The following is a 27524-nucleotide window of genomic DNA, read 5'->3' on the forward strand; positions in this document are numbered from 1 at the left end:
CTAGATGGAGTGCGTGGACTCCTCCGACTGCTGGCTGATGTAGCTCTGGAAGCTCTTGTCTCCGATGGGGTGCTCCCTGCAGCGGGGAGGGGACGAGGAAGGCCTGGCCTTGGCTGGCCCATCTGCCCACGGGCTGTGCACCAGGGAAGCCCGTCCGCCACAGACGCCCGCCCGGCCAGGGCAGGAGAGGAGCCAGCCTCAGGGCAGGAGCCCCGACCCTGCCCGGGCCAGCTCATGTGTGTGTGCAGGTGGGTGTGTGCCTGGCACGCACCGCAGAGCAGGTGCAGGCGTGTGTAGGTGCACATACACGTGAGCTGTGTGCACGTGTGGGCTGAGTATGTAGGCGTGAGGGACGTGTGCAGGGGTGTGGGGTGTGGGGGGTGTGCACTCTCCCAGCACCCCTCCCCGGCCTTCTCGGCTGACCCACCTGTGTCCCGGGGGTGGAGGAGCCGCCCTGCCCATACTCACTGGCTCCCGTACTTGGTCTTCTTGAACTTGTCCCTGCGGTACTGGGCATGCTCCTGCTCCAGGGCCGCCACGCCCGCGATGACCTGCCGCAGGGTCTTGTAGGTCTCCTGGGGGTCGTCGATGAGGAAGGCGGCGTGCTCCTCCTGCTCTGGCCCGTCATACACCGACCGGCTCCCGCAGGCCTCTGTGGACGGGGCAGGTGCTGGGAGCCCAGCTGTGGCCTCGGCCTGCCCTGGCCACCGTGCAGCTGCCCGCACCGCCCACCGAGCCAGGAGGAACGCCGTGGCTCCCGCTCACAGGCCAGGCGGGCTCACAGCCGTGGGTCAGGGGCCATCAGGGGACTTGCAGGACCCAGACAGAGACGTGTCTACCCTTGAGGGTGTCGCCTCCCGCCCTGCCACTGGCGCCCGCACAGCGTGGGGGCTCTCATGGGGTCTGGCGGGGGCCTCGAGGGCCCAGGTCCCCACCTGCCCCGCAGCTGTGCTGGACAGCCTTCCCATCTGGCCACAGACCCGGTGGCCAGCCGCTCTGCTGCCCCCACCCAGCTGGACCAGAGAGCAGGGGTCCGCGCCCAAGCAGACTCCTCTCGCCGCCTCTGGGCGCTCAGCTCTGCCGTCCAGCCGTGGAAGACTACAGGCCATGCGCCCCATCCCTGCCTCAGCCTAGGACCACGGCCACCCAGGTGCGGGGCAGCGAGGGCAGCCAGAACTGGCCGCCTCTGCCGGTCACCATCCCATCCACTGACCAGTGACGGCCCCGTCGCCCGCTGGCCGGTCAACAGCCTCTCTGTGACAGACCGTCTGCGGGCCCGACTGTCCCGGAGCGCCTGCCCCTGCCCGCCCAGCAGCGAGGCACCAGGCGCCACCGCACACACAGGTGTGTCCACAGGTGTCTGCCATGCACACACGTGTCCACAGATGTGCCCATGAGAACAGCGGTTCACACGCGTGTGCACGCTCACATGCATTTGTCTCCCTGAAAAGAAACCAGAACGCAGCCCTCCGCCCGGAGCGCGGGCGTCACGCGAGAGCAGGCTGCTGGCCGCCGGCCGCCAGGCTCACCTTGCATCTTCTCCAGCCTGCTCATGTACGAGCTGAAGAGGGAGTAGATGCGCTCGGTCTCCCGGTCCCCGTCGATGTCCAGCTGGATGTTTGCTGGGAGGCCCCTGGCGCGGGAGGCAGAGCGAGGACAGTGATGTTGGTCACGCGCCTGCCTGTGCCAGCCGGCTCCGAGAGAAGATGGGGCTGGGCTGGGGCCGGGGCCACCGCTCCCGGGGCAGGCCGGGCCTCTGGCCCAGAGGCTCCGGGGCAGGGCCGGCCACTTCTGAGACTTGGGGAGCTGTGGCAACTGTGCCGTGGGGTAGGGGGCTGGCGGGCGTCTTCCCCCAGCACCGGCAGCGAGGACTGGCCGGGCTGCCACCACCCTCGGGGCCGCGCACTGTGGGCGGACGGGGCAGCCTCGGCTCCAAGGGAGGGAGGGTGGAGCCCCTCCTGGGGCCTCCCTGTTCTCTGGCCCTCATGGCCCTCCGGAGGCTCCTGGGAATGGGAGACGGGGCGGGGCCGCCTCCGATGACACCTACCCGGTGCAGGGGCTGCAGCCGGCGGCCGTGTCCGAGGAGGCCCGGCAACACAGCCAGTGGCCGTTCAGGTAGGCAGAGGGGTGGTAGACGGTCAGCCGCCGCTGGTTGCGCTGGCTCACCTTGGTGAGGATGTCCGTCCAGGCTTTGGCCTCCACGCAGTTGCTGGCCTGGATGTACAGCGCCCGCTCCGGCTGGATCACCTGGAACATCTGGGAGGCGGGCAGGCTCAGGCGCCGGGCCCAAGGGGAGTGCAGGCTGGCAGCACACCCCCACCCTGGCCCTCCTTGGGAGCTAAGCGCGCCCCTCGGGGCCCTGACGGCCACCGCCCGAGCATGCCCAGGCCCGTCTGCCACCCGGTGGCTGTCCTACAGGGCCCCTGGGGATGCTGCCGCCCCCCTGCCGCCTCCGCCAAGAGGCCTGTCCGTCAAAGACCCCCCACATGCCCTGGGGACGCGCCTTCCCAGAGCTTCTCCAGCGTCTTTTCTACTTATTATTCACTCAACAAACATGGCTGAGCGCAGGCAGCGCCCCAGGTCCTGGGGACCCAGTGTGGTCCAGCGTCTCTGCCCAGCCAGTGAGAGGACAGAGAGGGGGAGAGGCGCAGAGCCCATGGGGGGTGAAGCCGAGGGGACAAGTGAGAGCAGAACCACTAAGGACAGGGGACGGTGTGCGCTGGGACAGAGGACAGCAGGGAGGAAGGTCAAGGGCAGAGGAGGGTGGCCGGGTAGGGAGGTGGGCAGGCCTCAGCCCAGGGAGGGCCCTCGGGCTGGACAGTTCGAGCAGGACCTCAAATGTCCTCCGCACTGAGAGCAGGGGCTGTCCGGGCAGGCGGGCACCTGGGCCTGGTGGGTGACGACAGGCCCAGAGGGGGCAGGAGCCCGAGGGCTCGGTCCTGCCGCAGCCCGCATAGCCGGCGTCTCCGTGCGGAGAGGGCAGTGAGCCCATGGCCGGGGACGCTGCAGACACCAGCAGAGGAGAGGCCAGGATGCCACCCCAACCTGAGCTCAGGGCCCGGCGGGACCCCAACTCAGGTTGAGGGATGGCCACAGAGGCCGGCCTGCAGGCCAGGTCTGGGGGCACGAGGGCTGCTCTCGGGCCACGCAAGGGGCGACGCTGGCCAGGGGCCTGCAGAGCGTTGTGCGCGGGCAGAGCCCGCACAGGGCGGCAGGCAGAAGGGCGGGCGGGTCCACGCCTCGGAAGACACTGCGGTTCTGGGCCGGACAGCGGCGGGCGGGCGGGCACAGCCCACTCTGGGCCGGGAGCGCGGAGCCAGCTGCGGCCGGGGTGGGGGGACGAGCCCTGGCCGCGCACTCACGTTCTTCATCTTGAAGGATTCCTCCTCCAGCTTCTCCACCGCCAGGATGTTCTCAATGGGGATGCTGTAGAGTGGCGGGTCTCCTGGGGCGCAAAGGGGCTCCTGAGCAGGGCTCCGCGCCCAGAGAACCTCCCCCAGGCGCAGGGCAGGGTGGCCGAGGCTGTGCGTCCCGAAGGCCAGGCCTGGCAGGCTCAGGCAGGACACTTGGGGCCACTGTGATCTCCAAACCACCCCCCCTAAGTTGTGTGACGTAGGCCCACGGCCCCAAGAGGCCAAGAGCCGGGGCCAGTCTCCTAAGCTGCCGGGCTGACCTGCCCCTGGCCCTGCCCCTGCCCACCAGGCCCCGCCCCAGCGCTGTCCGTCCTGCGCCCGGCCCCGCCCCTCAGCCCGGCCATTCCCCACCACGGAGGAAGCCCGGAACGGACGCACAGGCCTGGCAAGACCCAGGCTCCTGCGGTCCCCAAACTGGTGCGGCCTCGGGAGTCACGAGCAGAGCGGCCAGCGGAGGGCAGAGCTAAGGAAGGGCAGCAGCGCCCGGCTGGGCAGCTCCCGCTGGCCCGCCCACCCCGGAGCAAAGCCTGGGGAAGCAGAGCCAACTTCTCGCGACCTTTGCTCTTCTGGTAGGTGAATTCGTGGTTTGTCAGGCGGAACCATCTCTTCTTAAAGTTCTTCATCCCAAAGCGTTTTCGGCCCTGTGCTCTCTTGATCATGAACCTGTGGTGGACAGGACGGCGTGAGCTGCTGCCCCAGGCCCCTCCAGGCAGCCCTCCCCACCACAGCCAGACTCAGGCGCAAACCAAGGGCGGCCCCTGGGCTTGGGGCGACCTGTGGCCCTTCCGAGCCCTGTGCCCAGGAGGCAGGCTGAAAAGGCAGCACTGGCCGCTGCCTCTGGACAAGTTCAAAACTAACCGCACCCCACTGTCCCCAGAATGGGGTCCGGAGGCCTTGAGAGCCAGCCCAGTGCCCACTGCGAGAGAGACCCTGAGACTGCGCCCGGGCTGCCGTGGGGGCGCCTGCAGCCAGGGGTCCAGGGAGAAAGTGGAGGCCCCTTGGCTTCCACTCCCCCAGAAAAGGAGGGGCTGGCCCCACCCTGACCCTCCCTGGGCAGGCCGAGAGCCCGCAGCGGCCAGCCCCCGGGGGCGCAGGCAGAAGCAGCGACAAGAACCAGCAGCCCCGTGTGACAGGCTCCACTTTAAGAGGGCAAGGCCTGCTGAGTGTCCGGCCGCGTGGGGCCGAGGGCGGGCAGAAGCCCTGCACTCGCGATGAGGAGAGGGCATGCGGCCCCTGGCTTGGGGACGCCGGGAACAAGAGGGTCATGGGATGCCCAAGGGTCTCGGGACGGGGCATGCGGTCCACGGGGGGCGCCTCCTGCCCAGCCCCGCCGCCTCTGGGAGCGGCACTTCGGCAGGTTAGCCATGGCGGCACAGCCCTCACGGGAGTCCTGGGTGTTCAGGAGCTGCGGCAAGTACCTGCCCCCCTGCAAGTTGTGGGTTTGCTTGGCTGCAGGGGGGCCTGTCTGCTGCTGGACACGGCACAAAGGGGCCCTGCAGGGCCCAGCCAGCAGAGAGGAGGCAACGTGGGCAGTACCCGGCCTGCTGCTGACCCAGGCAGTCTGGCCAATCTACGCGGCGAAGGAGACGCCCCGTAGAGGGGAGTAGGGGTGTGGGGCCGAGAGCACTGGAGGGCCCTGCTGGGCTGCGTCCTGGGGGGCTCCCTGGGGGCACAGGGGCCGCCAGGCCGGGGGCTGACGGCACAGGCCCTCCTGGTGAGCACGGCCTGGTCTGAGAATGTGGCCCAGGTTCTTGCGGCCTGGCAGCCCGCAGACTGGGGAGGGCGGCACCACCTCACCCCTCCTTGAGCAGGATGGGCTGCTCCACATTCTTGGGGTCTCTTCTCCCGGATGATGAGATCAGGTCCAAGAACTGAAATGGGAGAAAGCGGGCGTTAAAGGGGAACTGCACCCCGAGACCGAGGTCTCAGGGCCAGCGCTGGGCCAGGGTCCCCGACCTGAAAGGCATCTGTGCCTTCCTCTCTCTCTCCCTCGGCCGCTCCATGCCCAGCTGTCCCCTCGCTGGACACGGCCAGCTGCGGGAGCCGCCGCCCTCTCCTCCAGGGGCCTGGGCAGCCGGCCTGGCGTGGCTCTGCTGCCGGCTGTCCTGGCCTGTTTGGGCCTCTGCCCTGCAAGGCTGCCCAGCCCCCACCCCCAACCCCCCTTTCTAGGCCAGTTTTTATGATTTCTGGGAAACAAATCTTGTAATTACTTCCAAAAGTGGAAAAAACCCAAAGCTCCAGCGTCCACGAGACTTTCTCCCCAAGCAGTGGCCCCGAGGTTGGGCCTAGGACCTAGGTCAGGAGCAGCAGGGCTTGGGGGCCCTGGAGGACGAGCCACGAGGGATGGAGGGGGGACCTGGCGTGGAGGGCATCCCAGCATGGGGCTGGGGCCGAGGGCAGATGGCTGTCTGGCTGGGGGAGGGCTAACGGCCACCTCCGCGGCCTCTAGCCAGGCTTTCGAAAGGCGGCTGTGTCCTGGGAGCGGCAGGACACGGCAGCGGCCGAGCGGACACTCACATCTTTTACCGCGTCGGCGTATTGCTGCTCGTTGAAGAATTCATAAAACGCGGCCATGTAGGACTCCTTAAAGCTGGCCTGGAAGGAGATGCCTCTGAGCGAGCGCTGCGGCTCGTGGCCCCGAGGGCCCCTCCAGGGGACAGTCCCCGGCCTGCCGGGACGTGGCCAGGCAGGCCGGGTGGGTGAGGCTGACCTGCCGCCGCCGCGGGAGCCCTGGGGTCCTGGCCCTCGACCAGCAGCCACAGCCCTGCGCAGGGCAGGTGCTGAGGCCAGTTCACAAGCCAGTGGGCAGCGGCGGGGTCAGCTGCGCTGGGAGGGCCCAGGGGCAGGGGCTGCTCAGGTCCTGCCGAGAACACGCGCTTCACGGGGAGCAACTCACAGACTTGGACTTGGACAGGCTGCCGAGCGTCTGGATGGTCTTTGAGATCAGGGTCAGCGTCCTGGACACCTGAGGGTCCTGGGGAGGGGTGGTGGGGGAGGGGCTCGCTTCACCGCAGGTCTCCAGAGACGTGCCCAGCCAGAGCTGCGGCCGAGACGAGCACGTCCCATGACTGCCCTACGCGCACACGGCTGCGGACGGCAGACGCTGGGAGGGGGACTGACTCCAGAGCTGCCCGCTCCTGGCGGCCGCAGGTCTCAGGCCCCCCAAGACCCTGGCCCAGAGCCCAGCACCCCAGCAAGGGTCGCAGTGGAGCCCCTACCCCACCAGTCACGACTCAGAACTAGGTAGCTGGTGACTTGCTTGTCCGGGGCTGTCTGGAGAGAGCTGGCTGGCCGGGGCTGGCTGCGGCTGTCTAGCGGGGGCTACCCGTCTGGGGCTGGCTGGCCGGGGCTGGCTGGCGGGGGCTGCCTGGTGGGGGCCGCCTGGCCGGGCCTGCTAGTTTGGGAGAGCTGGTTTGCTGGACTCCGGCTGGCAGTGCCCTTACCGTGTGGTGTGGTGTGAGCTGGAAGAGGTTGGGAGAGAGGATGGCAGGTGCAAAGAACCTCAGGAAGATGAAGCCGCTCACAGCTGTGTACCTCACATCCAGGTCATCTGCAAGGCAGAGGACGGGTCAGCGGCCAGGCCTCAGCACAAAGGCCATATCCCAGGGGCAGCTGCAGCCCAGAGCCCTGCCCAGGGCCCGGGAGGCCGCTCCAGCAGCTCGTCCCCCTGCCCCCTGCCCAGGACTCACCCTGGAACCGCTTGGCGGCCGCCTCCCGCAAGGAGAAGAAGATGTCGCACATGACGGTGGGGCAGCTCACCCCCGACTTGGTGATGGCGCTGAAGACGCGGTCCACGTGCTGCCGCAGGTTCTCCTGGGGAGGGGGCGGTCAGGCCGAGCGCAGAGTGGGGGACTGGCCCAAGCAGGGGGGGCTCGCCCACTGCGCCCTGTCCCCGTGGAGGCGGAAATGACTCTCGTTTGAAGACAGGAGGGGGACTCGGCGGGGCTGACTGAGAGCCCCGTGGGAGGCGGGAGGCGCTTCAGGAGCCGGTGGGCTCGGCGTGGCCGCGGCCCAGGCCCTGCCGTCCAGTCCAGGGAGAGGCGGGGGCGCCAGTGTGGGGCGCAGCGGGAGGGAGCCGGGCCGCGGGCCGGGCCTCACCATGTTGCTCTCCAGGTTCTCGCCGTCCTTCAGCTTCACGGGGTCGATCTCGCAGGACTTGTGGCTGTGGATGATCTGTGGGACGCGGGGCCGGGCCGGGCGGGGCTGAGCCGGGCGTGGGCCGCGTCCCGGCTGTGAGGCCGCCCGCGGGCGCCGGGTCCCCGCCGGGGCGGCCGCCCCCGCCCCCGCCCGCGCCCGCCCCCGCGCGCCCCGCGCACCTCCTCGATGGCGGGCTTGAGCGTGACGTGCAGGTACTGCATCCCCGCCAGCTTCATGGTCTCGTCGATGCACTTGGACGTCAGCGAGTTTCCGCGGAAGATGGTGTTGGGGTCCCTGGAAGGGCGGGCGGCGCTGTCCAGCCGGCCGGCGCGCGGGCGGGCCCAGGGCGGGCGGGCCGGCGCGGGCCGGGCCGGGCCGGGCCGGGGCGGGGCCGGCGGGACTCACTGGGTGCGGCGGACCTCGGCGCCGGCGATGGCGCTGATGAAGGGCACCACGCGGCCGTAGTGCAGGAAGAGCCGCACCAGCGGGACGGCCGCCTCCTGCTTCTCCCTGCAGACCTCGCCCAGGACGTGGGCCGCGGACGCCGACACGGGCTGCGGGGGGGGGGGGGTGGTCAGCGCGGAGGGCGGGGCGGGGCTGGGAGCGGGGCCGGGAGCAGGGGGCGGGACACGGGCTGGGGGGGCGGCGTCAGCGCGGAGGGCGGGGCGGGGCCGGGAGCAGGGGGCGGGGCCGGGAGCAGGGGGCGGGACACGGGCTGGGGGGCGGTGTCAGCGCAGAGGGCGGGGCGGGGCCGGGAGCAGGGGGCGGGACACGGGCTGGGGGGCGGCGTCAGCGCGGAGGGCGGGGCGGGGCCGGGAGCAGGGGGCGGGGCCGGGAGCAGGGGGCGGGACACGGGCTGGGGGGCGGTGTCAGCGCAGAGGGCGGGGCGGGGCCGGGAGCAGGGGGCGGGGCCGGGAGCAGGGGGCGGGACACGGGCGGGGGGGGCGGGGCGGGGCCGGGAGCAGGGGGCGGGGCCGGGAGCAGGGGGCGGGACACGGGCTGGGGGGCGGTGTCAGCGCGGAGGGCGGGGCGGGGCCGGGAGCAGGGGGCGGGGCCGGGAGCAGGGGGCGGGACACGGGCTGGGGGGGCGGCGTCAGCGCGGAGGGCGGGGCGGGGCCGGGAGCAGGGGGCGGGGCCGGGAGCAGGGGGCGGGACACGGGCTGGGGGCGGTGTCAGCGCGGGGGCGGGGCAGGGGGCGGGGCCGGGAGCAGGGGGCGGGGCCGGGCTCGCGCAGGCGCACCTCCACGTCGGCCGAGCGCAGCAGCAGGCCGCGCAGCGCGCTGTAGGAGTCGGACGCGAACACGTGGTCCTCCGTGTACACCACGTTGAGGCGCAGCGACCCCAGGTCCCCGGGCTTCAGGTTCTTGCCGCCGCTGTCCCGCGGCTGCAGGAAGTACCTGCGGGAGGCGGGGCGGCTGGCCCGGGCGCGGGCTGGGGCTCCCCGACGCGGGGCCGGGGCGGGGGGTGCGGGGGTGCGCGGCGCCTCTCCCGGGGGCAGCGAGGGGCGCCCGGAGCCCGCGAGCGCAGGCCGGAGGGGGTGGGGGGGCGGGAACGGGGTGGGGGACCCCGTGGCGCCCGGATCTGCTGCCCGGCGGCTGCCGCCGGGGCGGGGGTCGCGACCTCCCGCCAGCGCGCCCGCCCCCACCCCAGCCTCCCCTGGCCGCGGGGCGCGCCCCCAGGACCCCGGGCGCCCCCACCGGGGCAGCAGGGTGTCCGCGGCGGCGCCCGCCCGCCCTGAGCCCCGCGCTCACCAGGCCTCGTAGGAGCTGGACTGCCCCAGCACGGTCAGCGGGACCCGCAGCTCTCCCAGAAACTCGTCTCCAAACTTGAGGTTGCTGGCGTTCCACAGGTCCACCCTGGAAGGCGCCCGCCCGGGCTCAGCCCCGGCTGCGGCCGGGGTCTGACCGCCCGCCCTGTCCCTGCCCCGCAGCAGGGAGGCAGCACCCAGAGAGCAGCGCCCTGGACGGGGCTCAGAGGCCGGCCCCCCGGGGCCCCAGACCCAGGGCCAGGCCCTGGAGGTCCCGCATCGCGGGGCACAGCCCTCCTGCTCCCTGGTGTGTCGCTGAGGCCTCCACAAAGGGGCGGGCAGGGCCCCCCGTAAGCCACAATCGAGCATCTGGGCAGTGCTGACCCCGTCCCAGGGGCTCCCGGCCGCCCTCTCACCGGATCTCAAGCTTGTCCACGTCCTCCTCCTCGCAGTCGAAGTGGGACTTCCGGCTGTAGCTGCAAGGTCTGGTCACCTGTGGGCAGATGTGGGCAGTGAGCCACACCGGGCGCCTGCGGGGGCACAGGACGCTCACTTAGGGCGGGCAGTGCGGCCCCGATGGCCCCCTGCACCCTGTGGGCCCCAGCCACAGCCCCCGGGTGGCCTGGGGGCTCCGCCTGGTCCCGGACCCTGCACTCGACCCTGCACGGCTGCCTGGGGTGGGATGGCCCTGCAGGAGCCTGGAGACTAGGGCCGCCTCCCGCCGGTCAACGCAGAAGTGACCCTGACTCGAGTGGGGTGGCTGCCTGAGCCCGGCCCGCTGGTCGTGTGAGGTCCAGGGCACGTGGGGGTGGAGCTGAAGGGGATCCTCTCCCCCGGCGGCTGGGGGGTCTCGAGGGCCCTCAGACAGAAAGGGTGGGTGGGTGCGATGACAGGGCCCTGCTGCGGCGCTCCCCCGGCCCCAGCCAGGCGCCAGTGTCCAGCCTTTCCAGAACGTTCTCTGCAGTCCATGTTGCCACCTGCTCTGAGGAGCCCTTCCTGGTGACGCCCACCACACGTGGCTCAGGCGTTCCCACACGGCCCTGGACCCCAGCTTGGCCCTCGCTGCCCTGCCACCCGCACCCTCCCTCTGGCACTGTGCTGAGCCAGACGCGCCTCCTCTTGGCCTCCGCCCGCCGCTTCTGGTAGAGCGAGTAATGCCGCGGGCACTGCAGGCAGGAGGCCTCCCGAACTCCCAGTACCGGTGCCCACAGCCTGAGCCTGTGTCGCCTCGCTGGGCTCGGGACCAAGGCCGCCTCCAGGCACCAACCTCAAAATAAAACACCTCGTCAAAGTGGGGGTTGTTGGTCTTCTTCTTCACCTTTGTCTTCTTGGCTTCCGACCTGTGACCGAGGGGAGCGTCAGGAAGGACAACACTGCTGGCGCCGAAGCTCGACCGTCCCCACCCCCATCTTGTGCTGCGGCTGGGAGGCCCCAAACCCAGCCCTTCCCAAAGCCGAGACCCCGGGTGAAGAGCCGCTGCTCGCAGGGGCAGCCGCACATCTGCCTCCCGGGGACCGAGTGAGGACCCCCGGGCCAGGCCTCCAGGGCCCCCCGACCCCCAAGTAAGGAACCCCCCACCCTGGCCTCCAAGCACTTGCCTGTAAGGTCCAGCCAGCGTCACAGTGGCGTAGGGGTCACACTGCCCGTTCACGATGGGGAGGCCCTGGCACTCAAGGATGCTGCAAGGAGATGGGGGTGTCAGGGCCCCCCTGTGGCAACCCCAGCCACTCTGGGACCCAGGGCTGCAGCTGCATCCACGCTCAGCCCAGGCCAGTAGTTGGGCCCAGAGTGCCCCGCTCCTGGCCGTGAGGGGGGGGGGGGGGACAGCTGTGGATGGGGACAGCTCCAGGCAGGGATTCCTGCCCCCTCAGCACCCAGGTGGCCCTCCGGGAGTCAAGGTGAGTGTGCCCCACCCTCCCGCAGCAGAGGCCCCTGCTCACTCGATTCTGGGTTTTGGCTGCCCCTTGGCCTCCAGCCCAGTCTGGTGGCTCCTGGGCCTGCTCTGGAGGCTCGTGGGCGAGTCGGGCCTCCCACCGGCACAGTCGTTCCCCGGACGCCCGCTGCTGTCCGGGAAGCTGGGCTGCGGCCGCCACCCACCCCGAACCCAGCGTCCCGGTTTCGGTGAGAAAACCCTGTGTCGCGGTCAGAAGGCGCCCAGAACCACCACCACCACCACCCCCGGCAGGGAAACTGGCTGCACCACGAACCGCTGGCCACACAGCGTCCAGACGAGGACCCCGCCCCAGGCCACAGCACCAGCTTGTCGCCCTGGAGCCCACCCAACCTGGACACGGGTCCCGCTTCATGCCCAGCGCGGCATAGGCGGCAGGAGCACGGGCAGGAAGAGGGAGAGGAGCCGAATGGAGCTGCCTGCCCTGCGGGCCCCACGCCACCCCACCGGGGCCTGCACGTGCGCCTACAGATCACCTCGCTTGTGTGTCCACAGCCCGCGCTGCCCGCAGTGCCCCTTGCGCCCCTGCTTCTCGCTGCCTCTGGCTGCTTGTGCCCCCACCGGCGGCCAGTGTCGGGGCCTCCCTGGGAGGGCTGACTGGTGCCCAGTGCCCACTGTGCAAGCCGCCCTCCACCTGGGGGTGCTCAGGGGCGTCGGGCCCGTGAGGCAATGCCTTCCCGGCGAGGCCGACTCTGGGGCCGGGGCTCCCACGCCCTCCGCAGCCCGTCCTTACCGTGCGGCCAGCTTGTGGCAGACGGCGCCCGAGTCGGTGATGACCTCGCTCAGTCTCAGCTCCAGGTGGACCTTGCCCTGGAAGGCACAGAAGGGTCGGGGCGGCTGTGGATGTCCAGCACGGGGCCACCCATCTTCCTGTGGGGTGCAGGCCCAGGCCTGCAGGACGCGTCAGTGGGCAGATGCAGCTGTGTCCTTCAGGCGTGGCCCGCAGACGCCTGCACTGGCGAAGGCCTGGCTGCCGGGCTGGGGACCTGGGCCTGTGCTGCAGGTGGGCGGTTGCTGCCCACGGCGGCTTCCAGAAGGCGGGGCAAAGCGGCCAAGGAGCGAGGGGGAGGCCATTGGACACCTCCCCTGCCCACCCGCGTGGGCCCACCTGCTGCTCGCCCAGGCCTGCCGAGGCCACTCTGTGGGTGGTCAGGGGCACCCTGCAGGTCTCTCCCAGCACCAGCCAGGTGGGCTCAGGTCCCGTCAGGGGCCCAGGCGGAGCCCGGCCACACTGGCACAGCCGCAGGTTCCAACCCAGGGGCTTAACTCCAGCGTGGGCAGCGGCCGCAGGAGGACGGGCTCCTGGGAACGGAAAGGCTGCCTGCTCAGACGGTTGCCCGAGCGAGTCCCACGTCCCGTTTTCCCAGGAGTCCCAGCCCCTGGCTTCCTCTGGGGCTGCGGGCAGCCGCGGTGTCCACCTCTTAGCGAGCAGGGAGGGGGTGGCTTGCCCTCAGGACGGGACAGCCTGTGGGCCGTGGGCCTGCACTTCGCGCACCTGCTGGACGGCTGGGCTCAGCTGGTTTCCCCGCGCTGCCCCCACATCCGCCCCGCTCCCCGCCGCGGAGAGACGCTCCAGCCATGGCCCCACAGGTACTGCGGCCACAGAGCCACCCGGCGGGGCTGTCCTGATTCTCCAGGGGCCAGCAGGAGGGCCCAGACCCAGCACCTGCCCCAGGCTCCCCTCCAAGGGACCCACGGGGCTGTGAGGGCCATTCCAGGCGAGGGGCCCACTCCTACCCGTGGTGCCCGCCCGCTGGGCAGCCCTTCTCTCCTGACTGGGCCTGTGGGGCAGGTGGGCCCAGAGCCCCGCGTGCTGGCCGCTGCCCTCTGAGAACCACAGATGAGCCTTTCGGGATGGAATGGCCGGCGGGGAAGTTTGCAGGTGCACATTAAAGGGCAGGCCCTGAAGGTGCCAGCCCGCGATGGGCCGGGGAGGGCACAAGAGGGGAGCCTGGACTCCGCCTCCTCCCGGGGAACTGCAGCCGGCGGCCAGCTCAGGCTGAGGAGGGAAGGGCGACAGCCATGCAAGCCAGGTGCTCCCAGGTACCCCCGGCACCCGGTATTTCCCCAGGCACCCCCTCCCCCCGCGCACTTTACCAGGACCCCAAGCTCCCCCAGGCCCCCCAGCCGCCTGGACTCAGTGCAGGGCAGGTCACAGGCTGAGCAGCTCTGTAGGGCTGAAGCCAGAGGCCTTACAGGGGCGCCCCGGGGGCGCAGGCGAGGACCGGAGGGGCTGCAGGGCCGAGCAGCAGAAACGGCTGCAACCCGTGCCCTGCCCCACCCCCTCGGCCCCGCACCCCGCTCCCCCGGGCCCGCGGCAGCCTTCCGAGTGGGTCCTGAGCCCTGCGCGGGGCGCCAGCCGTGGGCTCCCGGCGTCGGGGCCTCCTGGCTGCGCCTCCGCGGTGCAGCGACGGGCCCTCTGTCCACCCGGCCTCGCGGGGCTGAGGGGAGCCCGCGGGCCGCGGCTCGCAAGGCCGGGGGGGGGGGGGGCGGGGGGCAGCCCCAGGAGACGCGGGCGGCCCAGGGCCTCCGCTCCGGCTGGGCTGGGCTGGGCCCGGGGCGCCCGGGGAGTGTGAGGGCGCGAAGCAGGGCGGCCGCGGGTCGGGGCCCCCCCCCCCCGCAGGCCCTGCCCCCCCCCCCGCGGGCGGATGCCCAGGGCCGAGCCAGCCGCGGGGGCGGGTCACACCCTCGCGGGACGCCGCGCCCGGCCCAGGGCGGGCCTCGCCGGACAGTCCCGCCCGCCCGCCCGGCCCCCCGGCCCCCCGGCGGGCAGGTCAGCGCGTCCTCCCGCGTCCCCACCGCGTCCTCCCGCGTCCCCACCGCACACGCGGCTCCGCCACCCCCCCCCCCCGCCAGGCCCCCCCAGAGCCCCCCAGGCCCAGCCGCGGGCCCCGGGCCCCGGGGGGCGGGGGGCGGGGGGAGGGGAGGGGCGGGGGAGGGGAGGGGGCGGGGCGCGGGCAGCAGCCGCTCTCCCGCCGCACTTCCGGGACTCTGGCGTGGCCCAATCAGGTGCGATGGGCTGATGGGTAAATGGTCCAATCAGCCCCAGGATCGAGAGCGGCCAATCAGGCCCGTGGGCGGGGCTCCCCGAGGGGATATAAGCCGGGAGGGCGCGGAGGGCGGCCCGCCGGGATGGAGGCCGGCGACGGGCCTCTGCCCCGGGTGCGCCCCCGCCTGCGGGTCCGGGCGGGTCTCGGCCCGCGGCCGCTGCGTCCTCCCCCGGCCCCGGCCCCGGCCCCGGCCCCGGCCCCGCCGCCCCCCCGTGCCCCCCGGCCGCGCGGCTCGGCCTCACCTGCACCTCCGAGTCGGCGTCCACGTGCTGCAGCTGGAACCAGGTGTCCCTGTTGTGGTACTTCTGCAGGTCCTCCTTCTGGATGGCCACCTTCCCTGGACGGCAGCGGGGCGCGTGGAGTGCCCGGGAGCCGCCGCCCCGCCGACCTGCGCGCCCCCCGCCCGCGGACACGGGAGAGGCCTCGGCGCCTCAGGGCCCGGCCCGGGGCCCAGTCAAGGGCGATGGTTCCAGCAGGTCAGTGGAGGGGCGGGGGCGGGACATGGGGGCCTGGGGGGACCCGCAGGCGCCACACGCAGCGGGGAGGGGGCGCCCCCGCCAGCCCCCAAGGGGGACGCGCACCCACCGATGATGGAGTCCCTCCGGAAGACGTCTCTGTCGAAGATGTAGAAGGACAGGTGCCGGAAGCTCCGCGGGATCTCGCAGTAGAAGTCCTCGCCGTAGAAGGGGCTGCGGGGACCGGGCGTCAGCGCCGCAGCCGCACTCGCCCCGACTCCAGGGCCCGAGCAGGAGGGAGGGCGGGCAGGGCCGCTGCGGGCCTCGGGCCAGGAGGGTCTGGCCAGTGGGGCGAGGGCCGCGTGGGGCCCACGGGGAGACGTGGGGCCCCGGGCTGGGGGGGCCGGGGCACGGCCCGGCAGCATCTCCACAGGAGGAAGAGGCGCCTCGCTCCGTGGCCCCAGACCCCCAGGGCCTGCTCATTGCCTGGGGGATCCTGCAGAAGCATCTAGAAGGACACAAAAGTCCCCCAAGAAAGTTGAGGGAAACGATGGACCACCAGCATCTGGGTAGACCCGGAGAACGCCCGGGGCCGGTTTGGCCACGACTGGCAGCCACACACGTGGGCCTGGGTGCCGGGTTGGTCCTGGACGCCTGAGTCGTGCTCCTCCAAGGAAGCCACACTGGCGGGAAAGCGCCTCTCTCAGTCTTGCTGAAAACAAGATGCTGCTTTTCTTTCATGCGAAAACCGAGGATCTGATCTCATGAAACCCCAGCCAGACCCAGCAGGTTGGCGCGGCGGGCTCTGTGGAGCGTGGCCTGGAAAGCCGCAGGCACCTGGACGGGGAGCCGGCCCAGGCCATCCCTCAGGGAGGAAAGCCCTGCCCACGCGCGGCCTGCACACGCGAGTCTGCATTATCCACGTCGGCCAAAACCGTAACCAGCCTCAGAGTCGGTCACCGATGAACGGAGAAGCGGGCGTGCCCACCCCCTGCACACAGCCCAGCAACGACCTGACCCCTCCTGAGAGCTGGCTCTGGGGAGCCTCCGTGGCACCATCCTCCCAAAGCCCAGGGCAGCCAGCGCAGCCGGGTCACCCGGGGCAGGGCCCAGGACAGGGCACCCAGACCAAGAGGAGAGGGGTGCCCAGAGGGGGGCAAGGTGAGCAGGTATGGGGACAAAGTGGGTGAGCTGCTTGTGGGGGTGAAATGTCTGGAGTCGAGTGTGGCAGCAGCCTCTGAGCAGGCGAGCCCTAAAGGAGTGGACTCGGTGCAGCTGCCTTTGAGAACCTGCACTATAAAAACGCGTGCCAGAGCAGGCGCAGCGGTCAGCGGGTCTGTGCGGCTTCCTCTGGATGGCGGGCCTGGGAGGCCTGGGCAGGCATGCCCTCAGGGCAGCCCCTCAGCCATGGGCCACACCCACTGGCAGCCCTGGCTGTCCACGCTCCGGGAGCAGCTGGCACCCCGACGGCCCCACCAGCCACCCCTCCTACAGGGGAACCTGCGGTGCCCGTGGACTCGCCCTGCCTGGACGGCTTCCGAGAGCGGCCGGCACGCCCTGGCTGCCGTCACGCCCTGGCCCGTTTTCTATTAAATGTCCGTCTTTTCAGGTCCGGGATGCTAGTCCACTGAGAACTTCTTGTGGCTCAGAACGGAAATCCCGAACCCACAGGCCTAAGGGTGTCACGGGACACTGAGGCCCACCCTCCACCAGCCGGGGCCTAGGCTCGGGCGGCAGCCGCTGCCACCTCAGCCCCCTAGAGCCAGGTCCTGCCAGGCAAGGACCCCTAGGCCAGCACCTGCCGAGCAACAGGCGACCGGGCCCGTGAGCATCTGTGCCCCCCCTGGGCAGCAGAGCTGGGAGGTCTCTCCAGAGGAAGTAGGGGTCACGGTGGGGGGGACACCCCACCCTCCACATCTGCAGGACAATAGCTTCTTTGTAGTGGACTCAAAGGGCCACACAGCCCAGCACCCCTAACTATCGGGCCTAACCTGGGGGTTCTCTCCACACAGACCCAGCTTTGTCCCCAGCTCCAGGCCATGGCGTCAGATGCGTGATTAATGCCTGCACAGCCCCCTCGTTCCAAAGAAAGAAAAAGCGCCGCCCGCCCAAAGCACTTGGCTTGCCTTAAATACTGCGATGTGAAGGGCAGGGTCCGCCCCTGAGGCGTGGTGCCAGCTCTCCTAGGAAATGACTGGGGGGCCGGCTGAGTCTCAGGACCAGGGCAAGAGAAGCTCCTCAGGGACCTGAGCCGCCCTGTGCCCCCCGGGTGGGCGCTGCTCTGTGGGGCTGGGCCTCTGCGGTGCCCTGGTTACACCCGGCATCTGCACGCGGTGGCCTCGCCAGCCTGTGCGTCTCCGCCTGCAGGGGCCAGGGCTGCCCAGCCACTCTGAGGGCTCGTTTCCCGGCGGCCTCTACCAGGGAAGGCATCTTCCCAGCGTGACGTAAATTGGCCCCAAGTCACTTTCTTGGGGAACAAACGAGGGCGAGGGGCTCTTCTCCTACGGCCACCTCAGCGCTCTGCGGCAGAGCCGAGGCGGGCGGGCTCGAAGGCGCTTCCTGCGCTGGCCGGGGCCAGGGAGCTCGGAAAGGGGAGGAGGTCTGCATCCCCCACATCCATCTGGCGTTGCTGAGTCACAGGCAGCCCCCTGCCGGCCCCGCCCCCAGGAGGGAACCCCTCCCAGCCTGGAGGCTGCTGGAGGAGAGGGGGGGTGGGGGCCCCCCCGCAGAGGTCGGGGGCAGGGGCGATGGCTCTCTGCCGGCCGCTTAGGGGGCGCTGGGCCTGGGGCCTCAGTCTGCACAGACCATGGGCCCTGCTGCCAGGCTGCTCCCTGGATGCCTGGTGCCCACAGCCTTGACACCCGGGGACCGTCCTCTGTGGGTCTCTCTCTGGCCCCCCATCTGGCATTAGGTAAATGCCTGTGAACGTCCTTTGAGCCAATGAAAAAAGTCAACAAAAAATAACCGGCGTTACTAGGAGAGTCTGCGAGGAGCTGTGAGCCGCCTGTAGGGCCAGAGCCCCGTGTGGGGCGAGGACCGGGGCTTCTGTGGGTCCTGGGGCTGTGTCTGGTCCTGGCTGTGGGGGGCAGGGGCGCGGCGCCTCTGGCTCCAGCCTCACTCCCCCAAACTCGCTTATCTCACGGGCTGCGATCAGACGTCTCTCTCCAGCTTGTCTGAAACCAGCCGCCTGGCCCGGTCCCGGGGAAGCCGCCCGCTCCTCCGCAGGAACTGTCCCCGCAGCGGCGGCTCCACCCCCGACTCCACTCACGACGGGCCTCGCTCTCCAGCCAGTGGCTGACCGGGCCGGGCGCTGGCCTGGCCGCCGGGTGGCAGCAGCGGGCTCGGCGGGCGGAAGGGCCTCCAGTCTCGTGGGGGCAAGAAACCTTAACAGTTTTCTGAGAATCAAATTCATTAGGTCGGCAGGGGCGTCCGCCCCCACCCAGAAGCAGCGCCCTGCAGGGTGTAATTCATCGGCTGAAAATGTTCCCAAACTCAAAATAGCTCTTTTCATGGCGCGGCATAACCCGAGTCAAAACCCCATGGCGGAGTCGGGCTCCACCCGCCCCTCCCTCCGCCACCCCGGGCACAAACAAGCTCCGGCTTTGGTGTCACCAAGGGGGCCCGCCCCACCTGGCCCACGCCCTGCCTGTGACACCACACCTAGAACCACAAACGCCCCGCCTTGGCCCCTGCCCAGACCACAAACGCCCGCCTGTGACCCCACTTGGACCACATCCCCACCTGTGACCCCACCCACCCCCACCCCCACCCCTCTATCTCCCCCCACACACACCGCGACTCCACAGAGGGGGGCCATGCCTCCTCCCCCTGGCGGCCTGGGCCTCCCTCCCACCCCTACAGCGCCCGGGACCTTGAAGGGGCCACCACTTCCTGCCCACAGCCTGCCACTGGCTGCAGCCGGGCGTGGTCCAGACTCGGAAATGCAAATGGCGCCCCCACCCAGCCGACCAGCGAGTTTTGCAAGTCCTCAGCCCCCACCGTGCAAGCGAGGGCAGACGGGGGTCACAGCGACCCCTCCACCTGCAGCCCAGCCCCATCGGGCGAGACACCCTGCGTCCCCTCAAAGGCCGCTCGGGAAACCTTCGAGGACGGCGGTCAGCGGCCATGCGCCGTCTCAGGTCCTGACTGTCCCTCCCGGTGTGGATGGCCCCCGCGCCCAGCACCGGCGGTTACCAGAGGGACTTCTCCACGGTCTGGGTGCGGAAGACCTCCTCCTGGTCCAGGTTCACGGTGCAGTAGCAGCCCCGCATCTTGCTGGGCCCCGGGCACGTGGGGAGGTTCTTGGCTTCACCTGAAAAGCAAGGTGGACACACACCGGCTTAGCGCGGGCCGCTGCCGGACACCCGGCGCCCCCAACCCCGCGCAGGCCCATATTCTTGCTCTCGTGTCAAAACACCCACGGGACACCACGCACACAGAAAGGCACGTGCCGCGGCCTCAGAGGCGGGCGCGAAGGGACGTTGGGGAGCGAGGCATCGGCTGGTCTGGCCCTGCAGCCCTTCCCCGTGGCCTCCAGCTGTGCCGCGGCCTAGGATGAGGGCTGCCGTCTGCCCCACCTCTGCTCCTGCCCCACCTCTGCTCCGTGCGCACCTGCCCAGGGGCCCCTGCACAACCTTTTCACTGCCAGACTGAGCCTCTGGCTCAGCAAGCCCCACCCCGCCCCACACTCCGTGGTCAGGCGGGACCTGCCCTGTCCACGGCACTGAGTGCTCCACGCGAAGTCCACAGCCCCACGCGCTCCTCTTCAAGGCTGAGTGACAACCCGTGGTCTGTGCAATGTTCCGTTTACCCTTCCTCTCCAGGCCCTTCTCTATGTTGAATTTAATTTCATAGTGTTAGAGCCAAGTCGGGGCGACAATGACGTGAGTGCCGAGGGCCAACCAGGAGCTGTCCTGGCTGAGGTGCGGAGCCACTGGCCCGCAGGAGGAAGCCGGGAGCCGCCTGGACACCCGGCTCCCGCCGTCTACAGGCCACTCTCAGCTGTGCCCTCCGTGTCACCAGGGCAAGTCTGACCTCAGGTCAAAGGCTGAGCTGAAGGGGTTGGCAGGGCCTTCCCTGGAGGGGGCCATCCCAGCACTGGCCCGCCCCGAGCCGCTCCGCTCCGGGGGCCCCGTGAGGAGCACACCTGGGCCAGCACGGGGCAGCACGCGCCAACACGGGCCAACACGGGCCAGCACATGACAGCACGGGCCAGCACACGCCTGCACACATCATCACATAGCTGTACGTGCCTGCCCGTGTCAGCACACGCCCCGCTGGGAAGAGGTGTGTGAGACTGAGCGACTTGCCTCAGTTGTTAAATGTCAAAACACAGACTTTCGGGGGCTTCTGACAGAGGTGAAAGGTCATATGTACAGGGTGTGGTGCCCCCTGCTGGCCCCAGGGGTGGGGTGCAGGGACAGGGCGCGGGGTCTCGGGGACAAGGGGCACACAGGGTGGACACAGGCCACCCGAGGCCAAGGAGAAACACCTGAATCAAAGGGCTGATCCAGGCGAGGCCCCAGGAGGCGCAGCCCCCGCCGCCGCCCGCGTTTGCACTGCAAACCACACTGTAGTCACTGGAAGGAGAGTCGTATTTCCTGCCTCACGAAAACCACGAGCCATCAGGGTACAGGGCGGGGCGCCCCACCTGCACCCGACAGGCCGCGCTGCGTGGTCTCCTGGGGCTGCGGCCTGGAGCTGGCACTGGAGGCTCCGTGAGGGCTCCAAGACCCCGGCGTCTCCGGAGAGGGGCTGCCCGCCTGCGCCGCCCGCGCCCGACAACCCTTCCCTTCCAAAACAGCCTCCAACGCTCAAGCTGCTGAACACCGCCCCCGTAATAGCAGAGCAGGCAAAGCCTCGAGGGTCTAATTAGTGCCCTCCGACAGCAGGGCAACCCGGCACCGCGGGCGGGGGGAGGGGCGCAAATGCAAGGCAGGATCCAAAGAGAACAAGGTAACGGGAAATTCTCCCGCAAACGCCGCAGGAGGAGGGGGTGCCCAGAGTCCCTGATTCCAAAGCACAGAGAGGGCCTTAGAGGGGACAGCCAGGGTGTGGTCAGGGTGTGGCCAGCCCCAGCGGCTCCTGAGACCCCCCCACGGCCACGAGCCTCGTGGGCACAGCACGGGTCAGACCCATGGGAATGGCAAGCAAAGGACGGGGGCCCCCCCAACTGCTGGAGTGTCCATGGCACCCAGGGGCTCCTGCGTGGACCCTCCCACACAGGGCTGGGGGGATTGGCCAGAGCATGGCTTCAGGTGTGTGATGTTGTGCAGGTGTGTGCGCCGGCGTTGGCAGGTGGGCGTGGGCGTGTGCAGGCGTGTGTGGGCGTGCGCAGGCGGCGGCACCACCTGCAGGGAAGCCAGGGGTCAGAGGAGCAGGCTGCTGGCCAGTGCAGCCTGGACTCCAGTCCCCCCGCAGCTCTTGGGGCAGCAGAGCCACCTCTCCTGGACAGCAGCGTGATGAGGAGGCGGTCCCACCGGCCACCACCATCTCGGCCAGCCGCCCCAGCCCTGACCACCGCCCCTCACACTTTCATCCGCCCTGCCAGGCCTCCCAGCACAGAAACGTCCCAAATCTGAAGCCCGGCTGGACGCGTCCCGCCGGCCACACGGACGACAGCCCCTCGGGCACCAGCGCCCACCGGCGAGGCCGACAGGGCGGAGGGGGCAGGCGGGAGGCAAGAAGGGAGTCGCGACCACGTGCAGCCCAAGAAAAGGGCCCAACTGGGGAGGAGCGCCCCTTCCCCCGGCCCGGCCCGGCCTGCCCCGCCCCAAGCCCTCCCCCAGCCGGGTGCCCCGTGGCGCGGCCTCCAGCCCCGCAGCCCTGCCAAGCGCGCCCCCCCCCTTGGGGCCAGAACTGAACTGAGGAGGCGCCCCCATGTGACGCCTCCAGGCCGGGCCGGGCAGAACCACATTCCCGGCCCAAAGGCTGAGAAACTCTCCAAGCATCTGACCCGCAGCCGCGCAGCAGGAAGTGATGAGCACGGAAAGGAACGCGCCCTCCAGATGGACGGGGCCAGCTGGGGCCCAGGGGCGTGGCCGCGGCTGCCAGCAGGTCGGCCAGTCCCAGCGGAGTCGGCGGCCCCCAGGGCGGGCGGGAAGGCAGGCAGGCAGTGCCCCGCCGCACCCCTAAAGCCTGGCGTGGCGGCCGTTCATCTCCCCCAGAGGCTGCCCCCTGCGGACCTCTGGAAGCGACTTGGCCGGGACCCACCGTCTCCCGGGGGCTTTCGGGCAGCAGCGGCCCCTGCAGGGGGCAGCCCCGCCAGGCGCCCAGGCCTCCGACCCTCCCAGCGGCAGCACCCGGCCGCCGCCAGCCCAGGCGGGAGACCCAGAAGGCTGCAGGAGGCCACGGCGTCTGCTCCTCGTCACAACGTTAAGAACAAAGATCACTGAGAAAGCGGTCGGCTCCGGGGAGCGAGGGAAAGCCCAGCAGTGGCCCGGGCAGGCGGCGCCTCCGGCAGAGGAGACAGATTGAGCGTGCGGGAGGACAACCGCGTCCACGCGCTGCCCCGCTGCGGGAAGGTGGCTCCGGCCGTCCACTCAAGGGGCCCGGCCCACAGCGCGGCTCACCGCCCTCTGGGCGTGCGCGCGCATCTGAGTGTGTGCCCATGTGCCAGCTGGGTCACCCAGGCCAGGGGCCATGGATAGCTGCGGGACAGCCCCCGAAAGGAAGCCCCTGCCCCGCGGGGTGCAGCCAGCCTCTCCCCAGGGCCGAGGGCAGCCGGGGCGCACAGCTCCTCCACAGCCAGCCGGCTCCTGGACAGTCAGCACGTGGCCATCCTGGGACGTGGCCCCTGCAAGGTCCGGAAGGTACAGTCAGACCCAAGTCACGAGCAGCTGCAGCCGTCCCAGGGCTGGCCTGGCCAATTGTGGAATTCCCCGGCCTCCCTGTGGCCTCCCCGTGGCCTCCAGGCCGTGGGAAAGGAGTGAGGGGCCGCCTCCCGGCCCAGCCTCCGCTCCAGGCCAGCACAGCCCGCCCCCTGGGGTCCGCACACGCACACCCTCTGTGTCGCCCTCCGAAAGCCCCGAGGCGGGGGACACACAAGGGAGACCCCTCCCCCTGCACAGAGGACACCCTAAGGACCAGCTCCCCCACCTCTGTCACAATCCCAAACGAATCACAGAGGCCTGAACCTAATTAAATTGTCCTGTCAGCCCAGAGCCCAGCTAACGGGCAAATGGCTCTCAGGAAGGCCTGCGTTGGGCCTGGGCCTGGTTCTGGGTTGGGACTGGCCCTGGCTCCGGGCCTGGATCTGGGTAGGGACTGGTCCTGGTTCCAGGCCTGGTTCTGGGACTGAGCGCGGGTCTAGGCCTGTGTCTGTTTCTGGGCCTGGAGCTGCTGTGGCACCAGCAGGCACTGGAGGCTGAGAGCAGAAGGCGCAGGGTGGGTTGGGCTGGCGGCTTCCGGGAGGGCGGCTCCGTGGGGCCGGCAGAGCCCAAGGCCCCCAAGTGTAAGGGTGCCCGACTCGCTGACCTCTGGGCCTCCACCCCCAGCACTGGGGCCGAGGGGAATGGCTCTCTATGTTCTGGGGATGTTGGGCGGCAGGAGGAACAGAAACGCGGTGGGGAGGAAAAGCAGGCAGCCTCCGCCGGAGTCAGGCCTCGTTTCTCGAAAAGGGGGGATGCACTGAGGCCCTCAGCACAGCCCCTACCATGCACGTTGCCCCGTATGGCTGTGTGAGCCCCTGTGCAGGTGTGGGGGCTGTCAGGTTGGGGGCTGTCAGGTGGGCCGCTGCATAGGAGGGGGGCTGTCAGGTGGGTGGGATCCACAGGTGGGGGGCTGAACGGGGGGCTGTCCGGTGGGTGGGATCCACAGGTGGGGGGCTGCACAGATGGGGGCCTGTCAGGTGGGTGGGATCCACAGGTGGGTGGGATTCACAGGTGGGGGGCTGTCAGGTGGGCGGCAGCACAGGTAGGCGGGCTGCAGCACTGACCAAACGCCCGCGCCTCTGGCTCGGTGACTGTGTCTGAAGTGGGCTGGACCCACCCAGTGCTGGGGCAGCCTGTGGGCAGGAAGCCTGGATCCCCGGGCGCTCGGTGCCCAGGTGCTGACTGGGATCGTGCCACCCCTCAATTCCAGCGCAGGCACATGCGGCCGCCGCTGGAGCCCGCGGGGCTTCTCCCGACCCTCGGCTGGCCAAGGAAGGCCCTGCGGGGTTGGAGCCCCCAAGTGCCTTTGCCCACCAAAGTGCATTAAGTGCCCAGAAGGATTCCCTCTCCGCACTGACAGCATGGACACTGGGCAGGGCCCCTCTCACCACCTGCGGGGAGGGTCAGTGGAGACTGAGCCAGACTCCCCTGGGGACTCCTGGTGTGGCTACTCACAGCCTCTCCTCTGCTGCCCTGGCACTGCCAGGAGCCCCCCGACCCCTCCAGGACCGTTCCCTCCACAGCCTCCAATGGCCATCCCTCCAAGGCCCTCCACAGTGCGCCCTCGGCGCCTCCACTCTGCAGCTGGGAGGGACACAGCCTTTGCCTGCAAACCCCATGCTCAGACACCACCCTCTGGGGGGGTGACACCTCCAAACAGCCCACCTGGGCCTCGCCAGCCCCATCCCTCAGGCTGGGCCTCACCAGCTCAGGGACGGGACCAAACCATCTCCACTGGCGCCACGTCCCGATAGGCAGGCTGTCCAGGCTGCAGGAGCCACACTCTGTGGCGGTGGCCGTCTGTGTCCTGACCGCCCGCCTGGCCACTGCTTGCCTTCCAGATCACCCAGGTGGGGTCAGTGCACATCCCACGGGGGCCATTCCCTAAGGTCACATCCGCCATTTCCCGGGGAAAGCCTTGGAGGAGGTGGGTGGCGTCAGGTCTCTCCTCAGCTCCAGCACCAGGGAGACGCCAGGTGCAGAGACTGGGCAGGACCCAGCTCAGAGCCGCTGTTTCCCCGCCGGCCTGGCCGCAGGGTAGTTCTCGGGGCTAAAAATACCACAAGCAACCAGCTCAGCCCGGTTAATAGAGTGTGGGGTAATTATAGCACCAGGGATCCCAAGCCCGCACCACTACAAGGCCCCTCTGGGTGCACCCCAAGCACTGGCCATGGGCTGCCACGGCCCCAAGCTGCCCCTTAACCCCCACCCGCAGAGAGGGGTGTGCCGCCTCGGGGAGGAGTCAGGTAAAAGAGCAGCAAGTTCCTGCAGCAGAGCAGACCCCGCGAGCCCTGAGCTCCCGCCTCGGGCCTGCTCTGGCCTGCAGACCCACAGGGATGGTGCTGGTCCAGGGCCTGCCAGACAGGGCACCGGTCAGCCCCAGGTCCTGTGCCCCGCAGGTGGACGGCAAGGCTAGTGCACGTGCTCTGAGACGGGGGCTCACGAGAAGGGCCAGGCCCCCCGCGCCCGCAACAGCAGCCCCGGGCCACACCGTGCAGAGGCGACCCTCACCCACCGGGCAGGGCCGGCCACTGGCTGTTCTCAACTGGGAGGGCAGCTCCAGCTACTGGCCCTGGTGAGCGCACCCAGAACAGAAACCCAGTGGCCATCGGGAGGGGATGCAGGGAGGGAGCGCGAGGAGGGGCTGCGAGTGATGCTGAGGGATCGCTGCCCGGAGGAAGTGGCCCGCCTGCCCCAGGCTGAGCCCTGACTCACGCAGAGTCAGCACCACGCCACCACCGGGCCTGTCAGGACGGGGTCCTGCCAGAGACAGATAAGACCCAGACGGGGCGCAGGAAGACTCCCCAAGCGGCCCTCCGAGATTTAATGGGGAGTCACTGGTCTCTGAGACAAGGGCTCAGAGGGGCCTCCGTAACAGAGCTCTGCGGCTCACGTTATTGAGGCCCTGAGGCCCGTCTCAGCGCGAAGGTGGGAGAAGGAAGGGGGGAGAGAAAGGGGCTCTGCTCGTTTCTGCCCGAAACCAAGAGCACCCCGTGTCCCAACACTGGTGAAGAGCAGGAGGCCCAGGCCCGGCCACAAGCCCCTTCACCTCACCACACCCCTCAGGCCGCTTTGGGAGAACAGCCTCCCCCAGGCCTGCCTGGGCCCCAGCGCAGCGTGCGGAGGACAGCTCGGCCACGCAGGCCACAGAGGCGTGGGGGGGGGGGCCTGCATGTGGCCACCCCATGTCCTCAGCTCAAGCCTCGCTGCCCTTTGGCTCCCCCAAGATTCAGGCTCACGCAAGCAGGTAGCCCCAACAGAAGACTAAGGAGCCACGGGCTCGGCGCCCAAGCCCATGGGGGGGCACCCTCAAGCGCCCCACACTCAGGCTCCCCGGCCCTGCATTGCTCACCAGCCGCAGTGCGGCGGGAGACGTCCCACACCAGCCCACCCACCCACGGTCCCCAGCTGCCCGTGCAGACTCCTGCTCAGGGCCCGCACAGGAGCCGTGAAGGCCCCACTGTGTGGACCCCATGTGGGGGTTCGGGAGGTCCAAGGAATGGCCGTCTGCAGGAGGGGGCTGCAGTGTGTCGGCCGACCAGCGCAGCGCAGGGAGGAGCGTGGCCTGCCGGCCTCCGAGCCCAGGCTCCCCGGCCGTCCTCTGCCTGACAGGCCTCCTCCAGCCCTCCGCGCCCAGCCCCTCCTGCCAGCACAGGAAGCTCCACCAGGGCCACACCCACGCGCTCGGCCACAGCGCTGTCCGCAGAAGCCCCCCGCCCGACCCCACAGAGCTCGCGGGACTCACGGAGGGGGAGCCCCCGGCAGAGGCACCCCCCGCGGCCGGCCAGGAGCGTGCAGGCCCTGGGGTCCTCGGCAGCAGTTTCAAGCGCGCAAACGAGAGGCGCCTCTCCAGCAGCCTCCCCGCTGGGCGCGCCGGCCCGTGCACTCGCTTCCGCCGGGCACCGCCAGCTCCTCAGCCGCGAGCCACGAACCAAAATAAAGCAGACAGGAAAGCGCGCCCGCCGGGCCGGGGTTCCTCGGCGTCGGGTGTCACCAACAACTGACACGCGCGCCCCGCGGCCCGCGCCGGCTCCCGGGACCGGGTGTGCGCCCCGGGCGGGCGGCGGGGAGAGGCCCCGAGGGCAGGTCCGCCGGTCCCCAGAAGCCGCCCGACGAGCTGTCCCCGCGGCCACACCTGCAGCACCGCCGCGGACCCCGCTCCTTCCAGGACGAAGCCCGCAGGTGGGTCCCCAGACGCGGGCGCAGCGGGAGACGAGCGGCCCGACGGCCGGGAGGCGCGCACGGCCCCTCCTGCCTCCGCGTCCCACTTCCCTCCCCGGCCCGAGCCCCGCGGCGGCGGCGGGGCGGCGGGGCGGCGCGGGGGGGCCTGGGGGCAGCGGGGGCCAGGCCGGGCGGCCCGTCCCAGCGGGGCCGGCCCGAGGCGCGCCGGGCAGACACGCGCGAGGCGCCCCCGCCGCCCCCGGCCGCGCGGCTGTGCACAAAGACGCGCGCGCGCCCCGCGCCCGGCACAGGCACAGGCACAGGCACAGCCGCGCGCGGGGGGCGCGCTCGGCCCGCCCGGGGCCCGGGGGGCGTCCGGGGCCGGGAGAGGCAGCTGCGGGCGCGGGCGCGGACCCCGAGGCCGGGCCGCGGCTCCGGAACGGGGGCTCCGGGGCCCGCGCGCCCCGCGCCCTCCCCGCGCCGCGCCCCCGCCGCCCCGCGCCGCGCCCGGCCCGGCCCGACCCGGCCCGGCCCGGCGGTCCAGGGCGGGGCCGAGCGGGGCTCCGGGGCCGCCGCCGGGGCGCCCGGGGGGTCCCGGGGGGCGGCGAGCCCGCCGCGCCCGGGATCGCGCCGCCCGGAGGCGCCGCGGCGCGACCCCCACGCGGGGCCGGGCGCGGCGCTCACCGATCTTGATCCGCACGCTCTGGAAGACGCGCAGCCCCTCCTCCTCCACCGCCAT

The 27524-nt window shown here is 70.8% G+C and overlaps 1 protein-coding gene across 1 annotated transcript; it reads right to left on the reverse strand.

The window, feature by feature from the left end:
• On the reverse strand, window positions 1-27524 carry RASA3 (RAS p21 protein activator 3; the record flags this gene model as incomplete). Its single annotated transcript, XM_084235386.1, has 24 exons — window positions 1-76; window positions 469-652; window positions 1530-1633; window positions 2048-2256; window positions 3363-3445; window positions 3970-4076; window positions 5211-5284; window positions 5931-6008; window positions 6310-6387; window positions 6857-6963; window positions 7103-7226; window positions 7512-7586; window positions 7730-7844; window positions 7956-8104; window positions 8791-8947; window positions 9302-9406; window positions 9714-9790; window positions 10565-10637; window positions 10896-10976; window positions 11982-12058; window positions 14541-14635; window positions 14884-14987; window positions 18948-19065; window positions 27470-27524. The coding sequence occupies 24 exons, from the start codon at window positions 27522-27524 to the stop codon at window positions 1-3; spliced, it is 2505 nt and encodes an 834-aa protein (XP_084091512.1).

Source organism: Talpa europaea (genome assembly GCF_964194135.1).
Source record: "Talpa europaea genome assembly, chromosome: 6".
NCBI classification, from domain to species: Eukaryota; Metazoa; Chordata; class Mammalia; order Eulipotyphla; family Talpidae; genus Talpa; species Talpa europaea.